Source organism: Salarias fasciatus, chromosome 23 (genome assembly GCF_902148845.1).
Source record: "Salarias fasciatus chromosome 23, fSalaFa1.1, whole genome shotgun sequence".
NCBI lineage: Eukaryota > Metazoa > Chordata > Actinopteri > Blenniiformes > Blenniidae > Salarias > Salarias fasciatus.
This window is the reverse complement of record NC_043766.1, coordinates 4,483,452-4,499,912: the sequence shown is the minus strand read 5'-3', so window position 1 is coordinate 4,499,912 and position 16,461 is coordinate 4,483,452. Positions and strand designations below refer to the sequence as shown.

The 16,461-nt window shown below is 44.0% G+C and overlaps 1 protein-coding gene across 2 annotated transcripts in view; it reads left to right on the top strand.

Moving 5' to 3' along the window:
• herc2 (HECT and RLD domain containing E3 ubiquitin protein ligase 2) overlaps nucleotides 1-16,461 on the top strand; it is a 48,586-nt gene that overhangs the window by 16,459 nt on the left and 15,666 nt on the right. For both annotated transcript variants that reach the window (XM_030083839.1, XM_030083838.1), the window contains exons 18-57: nucleotides 96-324; nucleotides 462-586; nucleotides 1,594-1,772; nucleotides 1,859-2,043; nucleotides 2,144-2,299; nucleotides 2,385-2,570; nucleotides 2,969-3,145; nucleotides 3,254-3,357; nucleotides 3,445-3,595; nucleotides 3,682-3,896; nucleotides 3,983-4,115; nucleotides 4,262-4,389; nucleotides 5,163-5,358; nucleotides 5,450-5,583; nucleotides 5,817-5,993; nucleotides 6,225-6,361; nucleotides 6,492-6,643; nucleotides 6,847-7,038; nucleotides 7,137-7,324; nucleotides 7,447-7,639; nucleotides 7,757-7,939; nucleotides 8,026-8,210; nucleotides 8,667-8,814; nucleotides 8,890-9,086; nucleotides 9,228-9,458; nucleotides 9,554-9,692; nucleotides 9,920-10,066; nucleotides 10,682-10,824; nucleotides 10,922-11,189; nucleotides 11,314-11,456; nucleotides 11,576-11,674; nucleotides 11,763-11,931; nucleotides 12,762-12,887; nucleotides 12,972-13,080; nucleotides 13,157-13,296; nucleotides 13,387-13,577; nucleotides 13,688-13,793; nucleotides 14,599-14,690; nucleotides 14,771-14,946; nucleotides 15,572-15,683. In XM_030083839.1, the coding sequence (XP_029939699.1) occupies nucleotides 96-324; nucleotides 462-586; nucleotides 1,594-1,772; nucleotides 1,859-2,043; nucleotides 2,144-2,299; nucleotides 2,385-2,570; nucleotides 2,969-3,145; nucleotides 3,254-3,357; nucleotides 3,445-3,595; nucleotides 3,682-3,896; nucleotides 3,983-4,115; nucleotides 4,262-4,389; nucleotides 5,163-5,358; nucleotides 5,450-5,583; nucleotides 5,817-5,993; nucleotides 6,225-6,361; nucleotides 6,492-6,643; nucleotides 6,847-7,038; nucleotides 7,137-7,324; nucleotides 7,447-7,639; nucleotides 7,757-7,939; nucleotides 8,026-8,210; nucleotides 8,667-8,814; nucleotides 8,890-9,086; nucleotides 9,228-9,458; nucleotides 9,554-9,692; nucleotides 9,920-10,066; nucleotides 10,682-10,824; nucleotides 10,922-11,189; nucleotides 11,314-11,456; nucleotides 11,576-11,674; nucleotides 11,763-11,931; nucleotides 12,762-12,887; nucleotides 12,972-13,080; nucleotides 13,157-13,296; nucleotides 13,387-13,577; nucleotides 13,688-13,793; nucleotides 14,599-14,690; nucleotides 14,771-14,946; nucleotides 15,572-15,683 (6,441 nt within the window). The remainder of the gene's footprint in view (nucleotides 1-95; nucleotides 325-461; nucleotides 587-1,593; nucleotides 1,773-1,858; nucleotides 2,044-2,143; nucleotides 2,300-2,384; nucleotides 2,571-2,968; nucleotides 3,146-3,253; nucleotides 3,358-3,444; nucleotides 3,596-3,681; nucleotides 3,897-3,982; nucleotides 4,116-4,261; nucleotides 4,390-5,162; nucleotides 5,359-5,449; nucleotides 5,584-5,816; nucleotides 5,994-6,224; nucleotides 6,362-6,491; nucleotides 6,644-6,846; nucleotides 7,039-7,136; nucleotides 7,325-7,446; nucleotides 7,640-7,756; nucleotides 7,940-8,025; nucleotides 8,211-8,666; nucleotides 8,815-8,889; nucleotides 9,087-9,227; nucleotides 9,459-9,553; nucleotides 9,693-9,919; nucleotides 10,067-10,681; nucleotides 10,825-10,921; nucleotides 11,190-11,313; nucleotides 11,457-11,575; nucleotides 11,675-11,762; nucleotides 11,932-12,761; nucleotides 12,888-12,971; nucleotides 13,081-13,156; nucleotides 13,297-13,386; nucleotides 13,578-13,687; nucleotides 13,794-14,598; nucleotides 14,691-14,770; nucleotides 14,947-15,571; nucleotides 15,684-16,461) is intronic.

Below are 16,461 nucleotides of genomic sequence, written 5' to 3'. Positions count from 1 at the left end.
TATAGACCACAGTGTTTGCAGACAATTTTATTCACAACACTATGGCTGTTAATCGATGCTCTAAATCTTTTCTTTTTTTTTTAATGTGTGTTTAGCTCCACGCTGCCATCAGTAACCAGGTGGATCCAGAGGAGCTGGGCCTGGGGCTCGGCAGCGTGTTGCTCAACAACCTGAAACAGACAGTAGTCGTGCTGGCAAGTAATGCTGGTGTGCTCAATACCGTGCAAGCAGCCGCCCAGGCTGTCCTCCAGAGTGGCTGGTCAGTGCTGCTGCCCACAGCTGAGGAAAGGGCCCGGGCGCTGTCTTCCCTCCTGCCTAATGCTGGTGAGGGCTAACCGCAACATCTGCTTACACTGATTCTTCACATTAACAAACACTTAATAGTCCATTGACTCAGGTTACTGTGACTGCACTGACAACAAACACTATTATACTTTTTAAATTTTCTCCTCCCTATGCAGCATCGGGAAACGACATGAGCGTGAGTCCTGGACGGCGCTTCATGATTGACCTGCTGGTCAGCAGTTTAATGGCCGACGGGGGTTTGGAGTCTGCACTGAATGCTGCCATCACTGCTGAGATACAGGTCAGTGTGTTAAGGCCTTCACTCCGCTCTCATTTATTTCATTGTGTATTCAGAACTCAAAATATCTTGTTTTTCTATGATGCCACATGGAAATTGGGATTGGACTGCGGGCTTTAAATCCAAACTGATTTTATTTGAATAAGTCCTGTTGTCTGTGCAAATTAGTTTTAGTTGTTATCATCCATAGAAATGCCTGAGCACCTTTTAATTTCCATTATCAATGCAGGAGACGGATTAATCGGGGGAATTCTCTGTTAATTTTCATATATGCTTTATGCATTTAGTGGAAATCTGGCAGAATGCATTTTCACGATTTGTGGTTTTAAAATGTTGTCATTTATCTTATTCTGGCACAATACAAAGCTCATCCAGTTTTCCTTCAGTCTGATACAAATCGTTTGGGACCCCAAGCTGAAAGCCCAATTTCTTCTTATTGGACTCTTTTATAGACATGCTTGTCGGCTTTCAGTGTTTATTTGACCCCAGCCTCATTTTCTTTTGGGCGCTGCATTGCTCGCTTAAAAATGTCAGAGTTGCCACCAGCTTATACAAACCAGGTGTTACTCATGCATGTTCAGTTCAGTATTGTCATTATTTGACACTGAAGTAATGTTGGAACTGGTAATTCGGTGCTGCTGGATATTTGATAGATGACGTGAAAGAGAGCAAGAGGTTTTCTATTGTGGCTTCTATCAATAATCACATTCCTGAAATCCAAAAACCTCTTAGTGAGGTCTAGAGTCACATCTGGTAGAATCTTTAATTTCCTGTCCATTTGGCTGTGGTTATGGTTGAAGCAGATAACTCCTGAACTCACATAAGTCAATGCAAATGTTAATCATACATGCTTGTTCAGTTCATTTTTCGACTTCAACAGTGTTTCAAATAAATCTACGGGACAATAATTTGGACATGTTGGATGCTAAGCAAAAGTATAAAATATTTGAGTAATGGTTTTAATCAACACTAGCAATGTTTGTCACACATTGTGTTGTTTTTAATAACAGGACTTTGAAGCGAAGAAAGAAGCGCAGAAAGAGAAGGAGATAGATGAGCAGGAAGCTAATGCCTCCACCATGCACCGCTGTCGTACCATGCTGGACAAAGACCTCATCAACACAGGCATTTACGAATCGGCGGGAAAGCAAATTCTACCTCTGGTGCAGCTTGTCCAGCAACTCTTGAGGTGCCTGCACTTTCCACCGTGATGCAGCTATCTACTTTGGGAACTGTTGCGGTTTTCCAGAAGACTCAGACCTTTGTCTTCCGCAGGAACATTGCGTCCCAGACCATCGCCAGACTGAAAGATGTTGCTCGCCGGATCTCCAACTACCTGGAAGCAGAGCACGTGAGTAAGGAGCGCTCTGCTTCTCTGGACCTGCTGCTGCGCTTCCAGAGGCTGCTGGTCAGCAAGCTGTACTTGGGTTTGGATGGCGTCGAGAATGTCAATGGCTACAGTGAGTCATGATTTAACTAAAATGCTTTCTTTCTCATTCGTACTCCCCCTCTTGGTAAATGAACTGTGGTTTGAGTTGAAATTGTCTGGTGTTGTTGCAGATCCGGAGCTTCTGGGAATTGGATCTTTGTTGAAAAAGTACATCGCTTTGCTCTGCACTCACATTGGTGACATTCTGCCAGTGGCAACAAGCATTGCCTCTACGGGTCGTCGGCATTTTGCCGAAGTCTCTCGAGTTATTGAAGGAGATCTAACTGGTAATTCCTCCTCCAAAAAATTGCATGCTTTTGAAGTACTCATTAAATGTTTATCAATGCCTCATTGTTTTCTTTTCTTTGCCAGGGGTTCTCCTGCCTGAGTTGGTGCTGTCCATCATCCTGCTCCTCACCCTGGATGCTGGTTTGATGCAGGAAACCGGTTCGATCCCTCTTTTGGCTGGACTTCTGGAGCACTTGGACCGTTTCAATCACTTGGCCCCAGGGCATGAGAGGGACGATAACGAAGATTTGACCTGGCCCGGCATTATGGGTACAGTTCAGTCTGATTTGTAACATGCTAATGGAAACATGTTCAGTCTCACAGCACTTAGCATGAGAATCTTGACAAAACATCCCAGAAATACTGAGTTGAAATAACTACTTATTTTTATGTGTTTTGTGGTTGTATTATAATTTGCTGAACTGCACCAAAATAGAGAAGCCACCTATTTCCACAGTTCTGGCAATTTATCTAAATATAATTGTTTGTGCTGTGCTGCATTGTTACACATTATTTGCCACATCACACCACTATTAAGATCAAATGAAAACCGCAGGTTGTATTTGACGAGCTCAACATTTATCAGTTTATGTTAGGAATTTTCAGGAGATTTTTATAAATTAAGTTTGCGTTTGGGGAATTCACCAGGTTTTCTGCTGTTGTGGCAGGGTCCTTCTTCACAGGGCAGAGCTCTAAGAACAACGAGGAGGTGTCACTCATCCGCAAGGCTGACCTGGAAAATCACAACAAAGATGGCGGTTTCTGGACAGTGATTGACGGAAAAGTATACGACATCAAAGACTTCCAGGCTCAGTCTCAATCACTGGCAGGAAATAGTATATTGGGTACGTTTAAAAAACACTTTGTCCTTCTGTCTTTCTTTTTCTCACCACTTAAATATACGACAGCACTTGTCGATGCCATTGGATGTAACGGTGTTCCTCCTTTTGCAGCCCAGTTTGCAGGAGAAGATCCAGTGGTTGCTCTGGAGGCCGCCCTTCAGTTTGAAGACACTAAGGAGTCCATGCAGGCCTTCTGTGTGGGCCAGTATATGGAGGTACAGGTTGTTCCATTTCACGACGTGTAAAAGCAGCCGTTGGTGACTCTCCTTTGTGTAATTGCTGTGGCTTTTCATCATTTGCAGCCTAACCAGGAGACGGTTACTACTCCAGACCTCAGCAGTCTTTCGTCCCCCCTCATTGACACGGAAAGGAACTTGGGGCTGCTGCTCGGTCTTCACGCCTCGTACTTGGCCAAGAGCACCCCACTTTCCTCCATGGAGATCGAATGTGAAAGTGGGTGCACACATTCTGAAGTAGATTCAGCGTGAACACTTGGATGCAGTTCAACTTAAACTTGAATGTGTGATCTTTCCACACAGAATGGCTTCAGTCCTCCATCTTCTCCGGGGGCCTACAGACCAGCCAGATCCACTACAACTACAACGAGGAGAAGGACGAAGACCACTGCAGCTCCCTGGGTACCACCACTCCAGACAGGGCCAAGCTTTACTCCCGCAGGATCACCCTCAGCGACCACGCACAGCCTTTCCTCCAGGCCATTGCTGACAACAACACTCAAGACCACACTGTGAAGGTGCAAGTCCAAGAACACCCGGAGAGGCTGGGGCGCCATTGTTGGGAGGCGTGGCGCTGATGAACCTTTCTGCTTTGTGTTTGTAGGACTTCCTATGCCAAATAGAGCGTTGCTGTAAGCAGTACCACCTTATCACACCCATCACCGTTCCCCCGGAGCACCCCGTGGAGGAAGTGGGCCGCCTGCTGCTCTGCTGTCTGCTCAAGCATCAAGACCTCGGTAACTTAGCAACTGGATTCAGACTTGTCTTTTGAGGAGGTGGCGCAACAAGCACATCTTCGCTCATTGTCTCGCTGAGGTTCTGAGAGTGTGATGTTTTTGGTTCCCCTGAAATGAATTTCGTCTGAAACCTCGTCTCTTCACAGGCCACATTGCTCTGTCACTTGTCAGTCAGTGTGCCTTGGGTGTGGACCAAGGAAAGCAGAGGTCCCTCCCGAAATCAGTGATTGATGTTTGCCGCATGGTCTACCAGGCAAAGTGTTCTTTAATCAAGGTATGGTTTTAGTTTTTTAGCTTGAACTTTCACTGTCTTTCTGTGCACTTTGCTTAGAATTATCGCCGTTTATTCATAGAAACTCTGAGCATTACTGATCAGCTGGTCTGATATTGACTGTTTAAGCCCAGTTTGTTTATAGAGAATGTTTATTTCATCCGTTTGTTGGCTTAAACATAAACCACCAGTTCAATAGTAGTCCAGATCTCAATAAAAAAAACAACATAATCATGTTTCAAAGGAGATTTAAAAAGTACTTATGCAGCTAGATGAAAAAAATGTTAAGTTATGTAACAATTGTTTTTAAGGATGAATGGGAAAAAGGTAGTAAAACCTATTTTGGGAGAGGTTTGTGCAAGTATATGAATTGATATGTAGTTTGTGTTTTACACATACGATTTTGTGCTTTATACATTTGAATTAGTTACTTGAATAATCTGCCCTACTTCAAAAACACACCATTGTTGCTTTGATAATGTGCTCTTCATGTTGCCATAAATGTTAGAACGATCATTAGTAGGGAAAAGGCCTTGAATTGTACAGTAGCCTGTCTCTCGGATAATTAGCTTTGTAAATTTTTTTTTTCTCCTCCCAAAAGATTTTGCAAAAAAGAACTTTACTGCACTTTTTTTTTTTTTTGTTGGATAAAAATTGATTTAAAAATACTAAACTTATTTTTAGAAATAGACTGATATGCATTAGTTTGTTTAAGCCAAAAACATAAAAATAATGTGCCTGTTAATGCCGTTTTCACTTTGTCCCTCTAACGTCAGACCCATCAGGAACAGGGCCGCTCGTACAAGGAGGTGTGCGCCCCAGTCATCGAGCGTCTGCGCTTTTTGTTCAACGAGTTGCGTCCAGCTGTGAGCAACGACCTGTCGATAGTGTCCAAGCTGAAGCTCCTCAGCTCCCAGCCTCGCTGGAGGAGGATCACGCAGAAACTCATCAGGGACCGGAGGAAAAAAAGAGGTGGGGTATTTCAAACCTGTTGCAGTGTGATGAGAACTCACCAACACAAGGCACTAACCATCACTGAATTCCACTGTCTTATTTTCTTCAGTGCCTAAGAAGTCAGAGTCCGTGGACGTTGAAGAAACAAAACTGGAGAATGAAGGGACCAATGAAGAAGAACTGAATGTGAACATCAGCCCCACGCCTGCTGACAGGAAATCACCTACTGGGAAGACAGCGAAGGTACTTTTATTCATGCTGAAAAGAAAATAAAGTGCTTTTTTTTCTTCTTCTTTTTCTGCATCTCGAAAATGACAAATTGTTCTAGTGTGTCTCACAGAAAATTGTGCAAAGAGCTGAATCACTTTTGATTCTGTTAAGTTTATCATTGTAATCTATAGAAATGTCTGTAACGGTAAAAATAAAGGGGTTGTTCTCAAAGTTTTTTATCCTCATGTTGTCCTTTGTCCTTGCAGCAGGACAAGTTGCAGCCGTTTTTAAACACTGTGGCCAATGTACAGAAGTACCGGTGGCTGAAGCACAGTGTTCAGGGTGCCTTTTTGCAGTCTAGCCTTATGGCCACTATCGTGGAGTTTGCCCTGAAAGAGGAGCCACTGGATGTGGAGAAAATGAGGAAATGCCTTCTGAAGCAGGTAACCGCATTTCTGCCATGCATTTAACAAAGAAGTTCTAAATTTATTCGTCACTAAAAATTAAAAGTGACGTCAGAAAGTAACTCTTAATTTAATTCTTCAGTTTAGTTTGCTTTAATATGTACATAGTTGCAGTGTTATTGTAATATGTTACTGTGACATTGCAGCATCGATTTAGGCCATTTGATCGATTGGAGAAGTCATGACGCATGTGAACTTTGTTCCTCTTAGCTGGAGCGGGCCGAGGTGAGGCTGGAGGGCATCGACACCATGCTGAAGCTGGCCTCTAAAAGCTTCCTGCTGCCGTCTGTGCAGTACGCCATGCTCTGCGGCTGGCAGAGGGTCATACCTGAAGGGCCCAACATTGGGTAGGTTACTCCTTGTCAAATTTGATCATTATCTTTAAGTTAAAATGCATTATTCATGGCGTCTTTTAGTGTCTTCTTGAACCTGTGCTGAAAGTATTAAAACTCCTCATGTTTAAAATTTCCCGTACAGAGAGCCCTTGTCTGACTGCCTGATGGACGTGGATCTGATCCCTCCCTTCAACCGTATGCTTCTGGAGGTCACCTTTGGAAAGTTGTATTCTTGGGCTATTCAGAACGTTCGCAACATCCTGCTTGAGGCCAGCGCTCGCTTTAAAGAGCTCGGTGAGTGACGCTAGCAGATGACTGCTGTGAATTCAGAGAAATCATGTTTGGGAGGTGCTGGCTCCCATCAAGGTCTTCATATCTGCCACACATGTCCTCTGTTACTCAAGGATGATGAGATCTGTTTTTTTGGTTGCTAAATTTTGATAGCTCAGTTTTGTCAGCTTGTCACTAACGTACTGACGACGTGTTCCTGTAACCAGGCGTGCAGCCTGTTCCTTTGCAGACAATAACCAATGAAAACCCAGCAGGACCAAGCCTTGGAACCATTCCACAGGCACGCTTCCTCTTGGCCATGATACATATGCTCTCCCTGAAGCATGGATCTAACAACCTCAGTCTCTTGTTGAACTCTGGCATATTGGCTCTCACTCAGAGTATACTCCGTCTCATCGGTGAGTACCACCTGGTTGAAGACAAACGGACTGCATAGACCAGAAGAAGGTTAATCTATGCCTGTTGATGACTTGAGTCATTTCTTGTTTATTTCCAGGTCCCAGCACAGACAGCAGTGAGGAGGACCTCAGTTTATGTGCACACGGCGGCTCAGCCACAGTGCTGGAAGAGTCCAGAAAGGAGGCTGCCCCGACCCCCTTACCTGCCTCTGGCCCTGAACTGGCTGCCATGATGAAGATAGGCACCAGGGTCATGAGGGGAGTTGACTGGAAATGGGGAGATCAGGTATCTAGATACATTTAGCATGCCTTTTTATTTTTATTTATTTATTTTTTTTTGTAAACATTAACAAATGCAGCGTAAAATGCCTGATGTTTATTGCCCTAACGTCTGTGCATCTTTTTCAGGATGGTCCAGCGCCAGGTCTCGGCAGAGTTATCGGGGAGCTGGGTGAAGATGGCTGGATCAGAGTTCAGTGGGATACCAGCAGCACCAACTCCTACAGGATGGGCAAAGAGGGAAAATATGACCTCAAACTCGCAGAGCCACCTCCAGCTGCTCAGCCCCCGACCGAGGACTCGGACACAGAGGATGACACAGGTCGGTCTACAGCACAGCCCAGTGGAGGTCCACAGTTATGTGTTAGATGTTCAAATTTTAACCTTTATAACCATTTACCTTATTTATTTTTTCTCTCTCGCTCTCTTTCTCCTGCAGAAGGTGAGCTGATGGAGAAAAGCAGCCATCCAACTGCCATGATGCTCACCAGCACAGTCAATCTGCTGAAGACACTGTCTCTGTCCGCGGGGATCTATGCCGACGTGCTGCAAACCGATGCAACAAGAACTCTGTGTGGCCTGCTGAGGATGCTCGTGGAAAGCGGCGCTAATGACAAATCGGGTAACTGAGCTCTTGCCCAGGTTTTCCTTTTCCCAAGATGTTGCTGGAAAGAATGTAATTTAGACTTGACCTGTTCTTGTTGCCAGGCTGTCACTCTCACCGGTTGGTGTCTCGGGAGCAGCACAGGAGCTGGTGCACCCTGGGCTTCATACGCAGCATTGCTCTCATGCCGCAGATGTGCAGCACCCTCAGCACATCTGCGTGGATGGGCCTGCTCATCCGAATTGTCGAGGGACACCAGTCCTTCAACGCCATCACTTTGCAGAGACAGGTTGGTAGCTGCATTGATCTCAGTTTGTGTTTTTGATGAGAACATTTTGTAATCGTCCAAAAAAAACACATGAAACAATCAAGTTTGGAGCCTCTTGATGAAAATGCACACATCAGATTCACGTGTGTGAAATTTTCTCCATACCAACTTATATCTGTACATACAGCACGTATCCGGATCGCATTTGTAAGTTGTTGTCTCCTTTCTACAAGATACCGAAATGTCTATCTTTGAAGATTCAAGTGAAGTCTTCAAAAAGACGCAATTTTTCAGACAGTATTTTATAATTATAAAAAGAGGGGAAAAATATCAAGACAAAAGTGCAGCTTTTCATTTTTAACCACAGTTTGAGAGTTCAACACATCCAGGACTGAAATACTTTGATAAATAGTTAGTAATGCAGAAAATTCTAAAGAGCGTCATTGTTTTTCTTGTGCCTCCTTTGTGCGTTTCCAGATCCTGGCCCTTCGCCTCCTGCAGGCGGTCCTTCCTTCATGGGACAAGACTGAGCGCTCTCAGGACATGAAGTTCCTGGTAGAGAAGCTATTCAACTTCTTAGGAAGCCTCCTGAGCACCTGTTCTTCAGACTTGCCCCTCCTCCGAGGTGCCGGAACCAGACAAGAAAAAAAAATAATGGTTTTTCTTTTTCACCACCACTAATCTTAATTCCTCTCCACAGAAGGTTCACTGCGAAGGAGGAAGTCCCGACCACAAGCGTCTCTCACGGCCACTCACAGCAGCACACTGGCGGAGGAGATTGTAACTGTTCTGCGCACTCTGCACTCGCTCGGTCAGTGGAACAGCCTGATAAACGATTACATCAACACTCAGCTGAGCTCCATTGGGGACATCATGGCAGGCTGCCAATCTGAAGCGGTAAGATTTATCGCACTGCTTTCACTGACTGTGATGTGAAACCCTAAAATTCACAGTGATGTGCTCACTTCTCGCCTATTTCTGTACGTCACTGACACCGGCACTTGTTCTAAGTGATTATTTTGATCCCTCTGATTTCAGTGTTTCCTGGAGGAGTATTTCTCTGATTCGGAGGGTCCCAGAGTGGGTAGTCTGATGGCCGTGCTGGCAGTGATTGGCGGCATCGATGGGCGCCTCAGGCTGGGTGGCCAGGTCGTTCATGAGGAGTACGGCGAAGGAACCGTCACACGCATCACCCCGAAGGGACGCATCACTGTCCAGTTTCATGAGATGAGGACGTGCAGGGTTTGCTTGCTCAGCCATCTCAAACCGGTACGGGACTGACTGTCACAGATGCTCATAACTCGCAGACTGGCTCCCCTTCACTATGTGACCTTTTTTTTTTTTTCTTTCTTTTTGTCCAATAGTTGCCCGTCATATCATTCAGTGTGCAGAACCTGCCTTTCACTGAGCCCATGTTGGCTGTTTGGGCCCAACTGGTCAGCTTAGCTGGAAGTAAACTGGAGAAACAGCGTATGAAGAAGTCCCTGAGCCGAGGGCTCACAGGTACGGTACAGATGTGCAGACATTTTGGTCTTGTTCATTGCTCATAAATATAATACTAACATTTTTTTATTTTTTTTTCAAATGCCATAACTTAGACCATCAATTTGAATGCTTTTACAATTTTGGAAGACTTTTTTTTCCCACTTGCTTTTGTCCAGTGTTCAGTGATAAAGCTCTTCAATCCAGTCCAAACCCGTGCATTTAATTGAACTTTACTGTGTCCCCAGCTGACCAGGTGGACATCCACTTGCTGCGGTGCCAGCAGCTGAGGCTGTATATTCTAAAGGCGGGACGGGCCCTGCTCTCTCACCAGGACAAACTCAGGCAGATCCTCTCCCAGCCAGCAGTTGTTGACATTGGCCCCAACCCCAGTGGTAAGCAGACACGAAGCACAGATTCCTGATAACTGGGCGTAAAAACAGCAGTGAAAGGGGTGAAGTCATTGGGAAGGTCTGTGCTCTCAAGTGCCCTTGACGTTTATTTACAATTGGAGTGCGGCTGTCTTTTTGTTGCAGCGACTCATGTATTTTCTCTAAATGTTCATGCTTGGGTCATGTGATGAGGGGAAACAAGAACTGCAGCAGTCTCCTTTTTTTTAACCTTTTTAAATTGGTAGTTTTGTTTGAATTCAAACGTTTTTCCAAAAACACAGAAATTTCTCACTCTTTAGCGAGTTGCGCTCACGCCGGCGCCCCTTGGCTTGTCTTATGGCCATTTAACATTTTATTTTTCAGCATTGTTTTTCCTTTATTGGTTCTTGATGAGAATTGTTTGCACTTTTAAGAAAATACTACATATGACAAAAAATGAGTCCCAACAAATCGGTATTACTGTGGACATTGGACACTTGATCCTCTGAACTGTGTATACACAGTTCATCAAGCTTCCTGGATGAACACGTGTAGCCAAGTCACATAATTGTCTCGGGCACTGTTGTCGCTAACTCTTGTGTTTTCTCAGACCATGCTTCTGTTTCTTTCTGTGTGCAGAGGATCCAGTGGTGTCCTCTCCAGATGTGGGAGACTTGTCTCCCGAGGGTCCTCTGCCTCCGCTGATCCTCCTGCAGCAGCTACTGTCTGCTGCCACCCAGCCGTCACCCATCAAAGCCATTTTTGACCGGCAGGAGATGGAGGTGTGTTATTAAGTTTCGATGCTACATTGGCATTGCTATTCCTGTTTAGTTTGGACTGTAACGCTGGCTGTGTGTGTGTGTGTGTGTGTGTGTATAGGCTGCTGCTCTGGCGGTGTGTCAGTACCTGGCCGTCGAATCGGCCCACCCGTCCTCGCCGCTGTTCGAGGAGAGCAGCTCTAGCGAGGCCACCACACCTGTCACCATTCAGCACGTCAGGCCTCCCAAGCAGAAGAAGCAGAAGACCTCCCCTGTCCCCCCCTTACCCATAGTCCTCCAGCTCATGGAGATGGGTTTCCCAAGGAAAAACATCGAGTTTGCCTTGAAGTCGCTGTCGGGGACGACGGGAAGCGCCTCAGGCGTTCCAGGTGTGTTGCCATTTAACAGAAATCTGAGATTGGGAGTTTCTTCCAACACTCGTAACACAGCAGAGCTTCTTCATATGGCACCCTAAAACATACGCCCCGAGACTAATAGAGTGTAACACATCAGGTGTGGAGGCTCTTGTGAGCTGGCTGCTGGACCATCCCGACATTCACGTCACTGAGCTGTCGGATGCCGACACAGTGTCCGATGAGTACTCTGACGAGGAGGTTCTGGAGGAGCTGGAGGAAGCTGAGCCAACATTTTCAGTGGTGAATTACTTTCCGTTTTACTCCTTTTGAGAAAATCATTCGTGTTGCTGCCTGTTACATTGCCCTGACGGCTTGATTCGATAAATTCACAATTACCATTTTCTGTCTTTTTTTATTAGCCGCCAGGCGCAGTGGTGACCGAGAGCCAGACATTCAAGAAGAGAGCCGATTTCCAAAGCAATGATGATTATGCTGTGTATGTGAGGGAGAACATTCAGGTAAATCGACACGGCTCCGTTACGGCTTCACTGAAACTAGCTGATGGAAATGTGGAATGGTTCTGATGGCTCATTGGTTACTCTGCAGGTGGGGATGATGGTGAAGTGCTGCAGAACGTACGAGGAAGTGTATGATGGAGACATTGGGAAAGTGATAAAGCTGGACAGAGATGGACTTCACGACTTGAATGTGCAGTGTGACTGGCAGCAGAAAGGAGGCACATACTGGGTTCGCTACATTCACATCGAGCTGCTGGGTAAGATTAGATGAAAGGATGCTGCCATGATTGAGTGTCACTGTACTTTATTTTGCTTATAGCTCTGCCATTTTGAGACACAGAGCATCTGTGTCATCTTTTAAAAAAAGAAAAAGAAATAAAAAATGTCCACTAATTTACAATATTCTGGGTGAAGGGAGGGTACAGACAGGTTGCCAGAGCAAACATAGATGAAAAAACACACATTCACACCTAATTTTGAGATACAAACATGTATTGAACGGTGATAAGATACCAATGTACAGACAGAAAGAACTTGGATACCTAGCAGGACACTCCCAAGTGCTCACTCAAATCCGTGATATTCTCACTGTTCAGCAAGAGTGCTAATGACACACCTTCAACAAGGCACACATGCTGACTCATTTTGGCATAATCCATTTTATGTGTATTAGTTTTGTATTTTAATTATCATGTGAAGTTATTTAATCTGTATGGTATGTTGAAGTTTGGGATTTGCAGGAGAAGAAAGAGGGAAATTAACTACTCGGCTCTATGAAATGTCAGTGCAGCACTGTTAAACAGTTAGTCTTTTAATTTTTTTTTAATAAATCATTGTACTCTAGGAGTTTCTTTTTTGAGAAATTTATAATCATACATTTTATCTTTTTATCATGAAGCAGAAATCTGAACTGACCGACACCCATGATGTTGTCGACGGGCTATTTTTCCTCTGATTTTTTCTGTTTATTCAATTTTCTCTGCTTTTATCTGAAAATATTATCCATGTCCAAGTAACCCAAGTTAGCAATATAAAGTGAAGAACTTTCAGTTCAGTTCTGCGCTTTTTTTTCTTTGTCCTTTTACAGGATTCCCACCACAAAGCTCTCCTTCACATATAAAGATTGGTGACAAAGTGAGAGTCAAACCCACCGTCACAACGCCAAAGTACAAATGGGGCTCTGTCACCCACAGGAGTGTCGGAGTGGTGAAAGGTGAGCAGAAATACATGTAGCCTTTAGTCACTTCTTTAAAACAATCCTGTAATCCAAACCTAAACCGAATGAGTGTTCTTGTAGCTTTCAGTGCCAATGGGAAGGATGTGATCGTGGACTTCCCGCAGCAGTCCCACTGGACTGGTTTACTGTCTGAGATGGAGCTGGTGCCAAGTGTTCATCCTGGAGTGAGGTACAGATGCATCCCAGATTAATTTATCATGTACTACAGTCTAATGTTCTGGTGTAACACACAATGCTGCCTGCAGATGTGACGGCTGTCAGATGTTTCCCATCAACGGCCCCAGATTCAAGTGCCGAAATTGCGACGACTTTGACTACTGTGAGAACTGCTTCAAGACACTCAAACACAACACCAGGCATTTGTTTGGCAGGATCAACGAGCCAGGTGAGTCACGTGCGGGCCATCATTTCATCTCCTTGTCGTTCTCGTATTAGCCTGCATGTGCATGAATGTGCCTCTCTCCTCCACCATCAGGCCAGTCTCCAGCTTTCTGTGGCCGCTCAGGAAAACAGCTCAAAAAGCACCACAGCAGCCAGCGCGGCATGCTGATCGACGACTGGTCCCGTGCCGTCAAGGGCCTTAATGTGTCGTCGTCGGTTAACCAGGCCTCAAGGCTCATTGACTGCAGCGATCAGTGCTGGCAGTCCTCTGGCTCCCAGGGAAAGGTGGGAGATCGAACGGCACACACCTCACCTTCTTAATGGTGGTCTATTCAGGCAGCATCATTGAAGTGGAGTACATCACCCACGTGCTTGTCTCGCTGTTTTCTTTGCAGCATTGGATTCGTCTGGAGCTTGTTCCAGACGTTCTTGTGCACAGACTGAAGATGATTGTAGACCCAGCGGACAGTAGCTACATGCCTTCACTGGTGGTGGTGTCAGGTGATTTCATTTACTATTTGGTTTGGATTTTTTACAGGATGTTGCTTTAATTCATCAGAATGAATAGTCAAGTTTAGGCGAATGCCCAACTCCTCTTACTTTTGTTCATTTCTTTAACGTCAGAAGAGCTCTTATTGTGTGATTTGCGATGATGAATCCCGCTGGTCAGATATAGTCTGTGGACGAAGTCATGATCTTTTCAACTTCCTGGACAGTTTAGAGGACGTTTATTCCCAAATTGTCAGAAACATGTCTCTATGCGTGTTCTTATCCAGTCAAGTAGGATGCATCTCAAAGCAATTATATCAGGTCACCTGAGCTTTCCAGAGCTGTCTAGGCAAATGAGCGCATGCATATGAGCGTATTTGGGAATAAACTGAACTAGTAATCTGTCATTTTTGTATTGGCAACCTCTGTAGTAATGGTAGCATGTAGTATGATTCCTGACACAATGTATGTACTCCTCTCACAGCAGTTTTACAACACAAATCGACAGAAACTGCGTCTTTTTCTGCTCATCACTAAGGCCATTTTCACTGACAGAATTGATAAAGAGCTCCTCACAATATTGGCGCAGTATTTTAGTTTTTCAAATTAGGTAATGTCTCCTGGTTTCCCGGACATTTCAGTTTTGGTTTGGAGTTTGGAGCATTTACAGCACTTCAGTTTTAATTAGGCAGAACGCCTAAAAATTTAAAGGCTAAATGGTTCTTCTGTGATATTTTTCAGGTGGGTTACAGTCACACCCAAATTATGATGCTTGAGACCGTCTCTGTTCAATGACGACGTGGTTCTTTGTGTGCAGGTGGAAGTTCCTTGAACAACTTAATTGAGCTCAAGACAATCAACATCAATCCTACAGACACGACTGTGCTCCTCCTTAGCGATTGCACTGAGGTTGGTGGGCTTAAGACGGCTCAAATCAGCTCCACTGTGGTGACGGCAGTCTCGTCGTAACTCTGACTCTTCCTTTCCAGTATCACAGATACATTGAGATTGCTATTAAGCAGTGTCGCAGCTCAGGTATAGACTGCAAGATTCACGGACTTGGCATCGTGGGGCGCATCCGAGCGGAGGATGAAGACCTGGCAACCGTCCCTTTCCTCGCTTCCGATAATGAAGAGGAGGATGATGACAAAACTGCAACTGGGAGGTGAGATGAACTGATGGATAAATACTCATCCTCCAACAACCTGCCATAAATCAGAAGTGTACAGAAGCAGATGCCTTAAAGTTTGCAATGTTACAGTCAGTTACAGTGTGATGGTCCCCTGTGTGGCTTTTCACTTCATAGCTGGATGCTTTCTGGGTCACCTTTTGGTTTGCTCGATTTCCTAAAATAGCAGCACGCTTTGTATCTGTACCTTGCTGATATTTTTTTGGAAAAGAAAACAATAAAGACTTCTTGCAGCCCCTACTCTGAAAATAGGTTACTGAATTTTAGGAAGAATAGGAAAAGTCCAGCGAATGCCACCAGATTTTTTCAATAGCAGTCAAGATTTAAGTACTGCCTTATATGAAAAAAAAAACAAAAAAAACTTTTTCTAAAATGGAAAGAGACCTGGCTTTGTGTTGAATGAGAATTGTTGAGGTCATATGTACAGATGATTTTGGGTGAAGAGACAACCTACATTTACCCTTATTTCCAAAAAAGGACATCTTTAATATCTTGTTAATAAGCTGCATCATTTTTTGATTTTTGTGTAAAAAAAATAAAAATAAATAAAAATAAATGGAGTTCTGAGGATTTTACAGCACAATGTCTGTTTGCTTTTCAGCCTGGTACGGAAGAAGTCGTCAGGCCTGGAGTCTGCAGCCACCATCAGGACCAAAGTGTTTGTGTGGGGGCTGAATGACAAGGACCAGTTGGGAGGGCTCAAGGGTTCAAAGGTACTTTTTAAGAAGAAATTAGGCTTCGATTTAAATGATTTTGTCCAAATTCGTCATCTGCTCTTCGATCTTGAGTAAAATTGAAAACATTCCTTCATCATTTTTCAGATTTTTTTTTGTGTTTAAGCTCTGAGAAATCAGTTTAGGCTTTGCTTGTATACAGAATTACATGTTTGTTTTTGTTATACTCCAGGTTTTTTTTTTTTTTTTGGTACATAAAGAACTCTTCGTGTTTTCATGGTAAAATAGCAGGCATCTATAATCAGTAGGAGTTGCATATGGAAAGTGTCTATTAGGCATTATGTTTATTTCCTTAAAACAATTTCAATTGTTTTAAACACTTAAAAGCTTGATTGTTGTAAAATTGTTAAAAAAAAAAAAAAAACCTAGGGATTTCAAAAGATACATTTTTAAAATTGCAATTATTTGCATTGTTTCTTTAGTTAATCTGGATTAGTGACACTTTGAATTCCATTTTTGAAATTGTATTGTTTTGCATTTGAAGGCAGTTTTCAGCCCATGACGCATTCATCAGTCCAAACAATCAGTTTAGAAGTTGAATTTAAAGTCCTTCTTGAAGTTTCAGCCTGGAGGTTTCCTGCAGCCACTGATTTGTTACCAGAGCGTCTTGATCGGGAATCAGAGAAATAATTTCTTTTGTGACCACGTTGGATTTTCTTTCAAAATATAAAGACGGATTTAAAGCTCGTGTCCGGAGTTTTGAAAGAGATTTCTTTTAATCCAACGTCTCGAGGTTCCGCCCTCCCTCTGCTTTCAT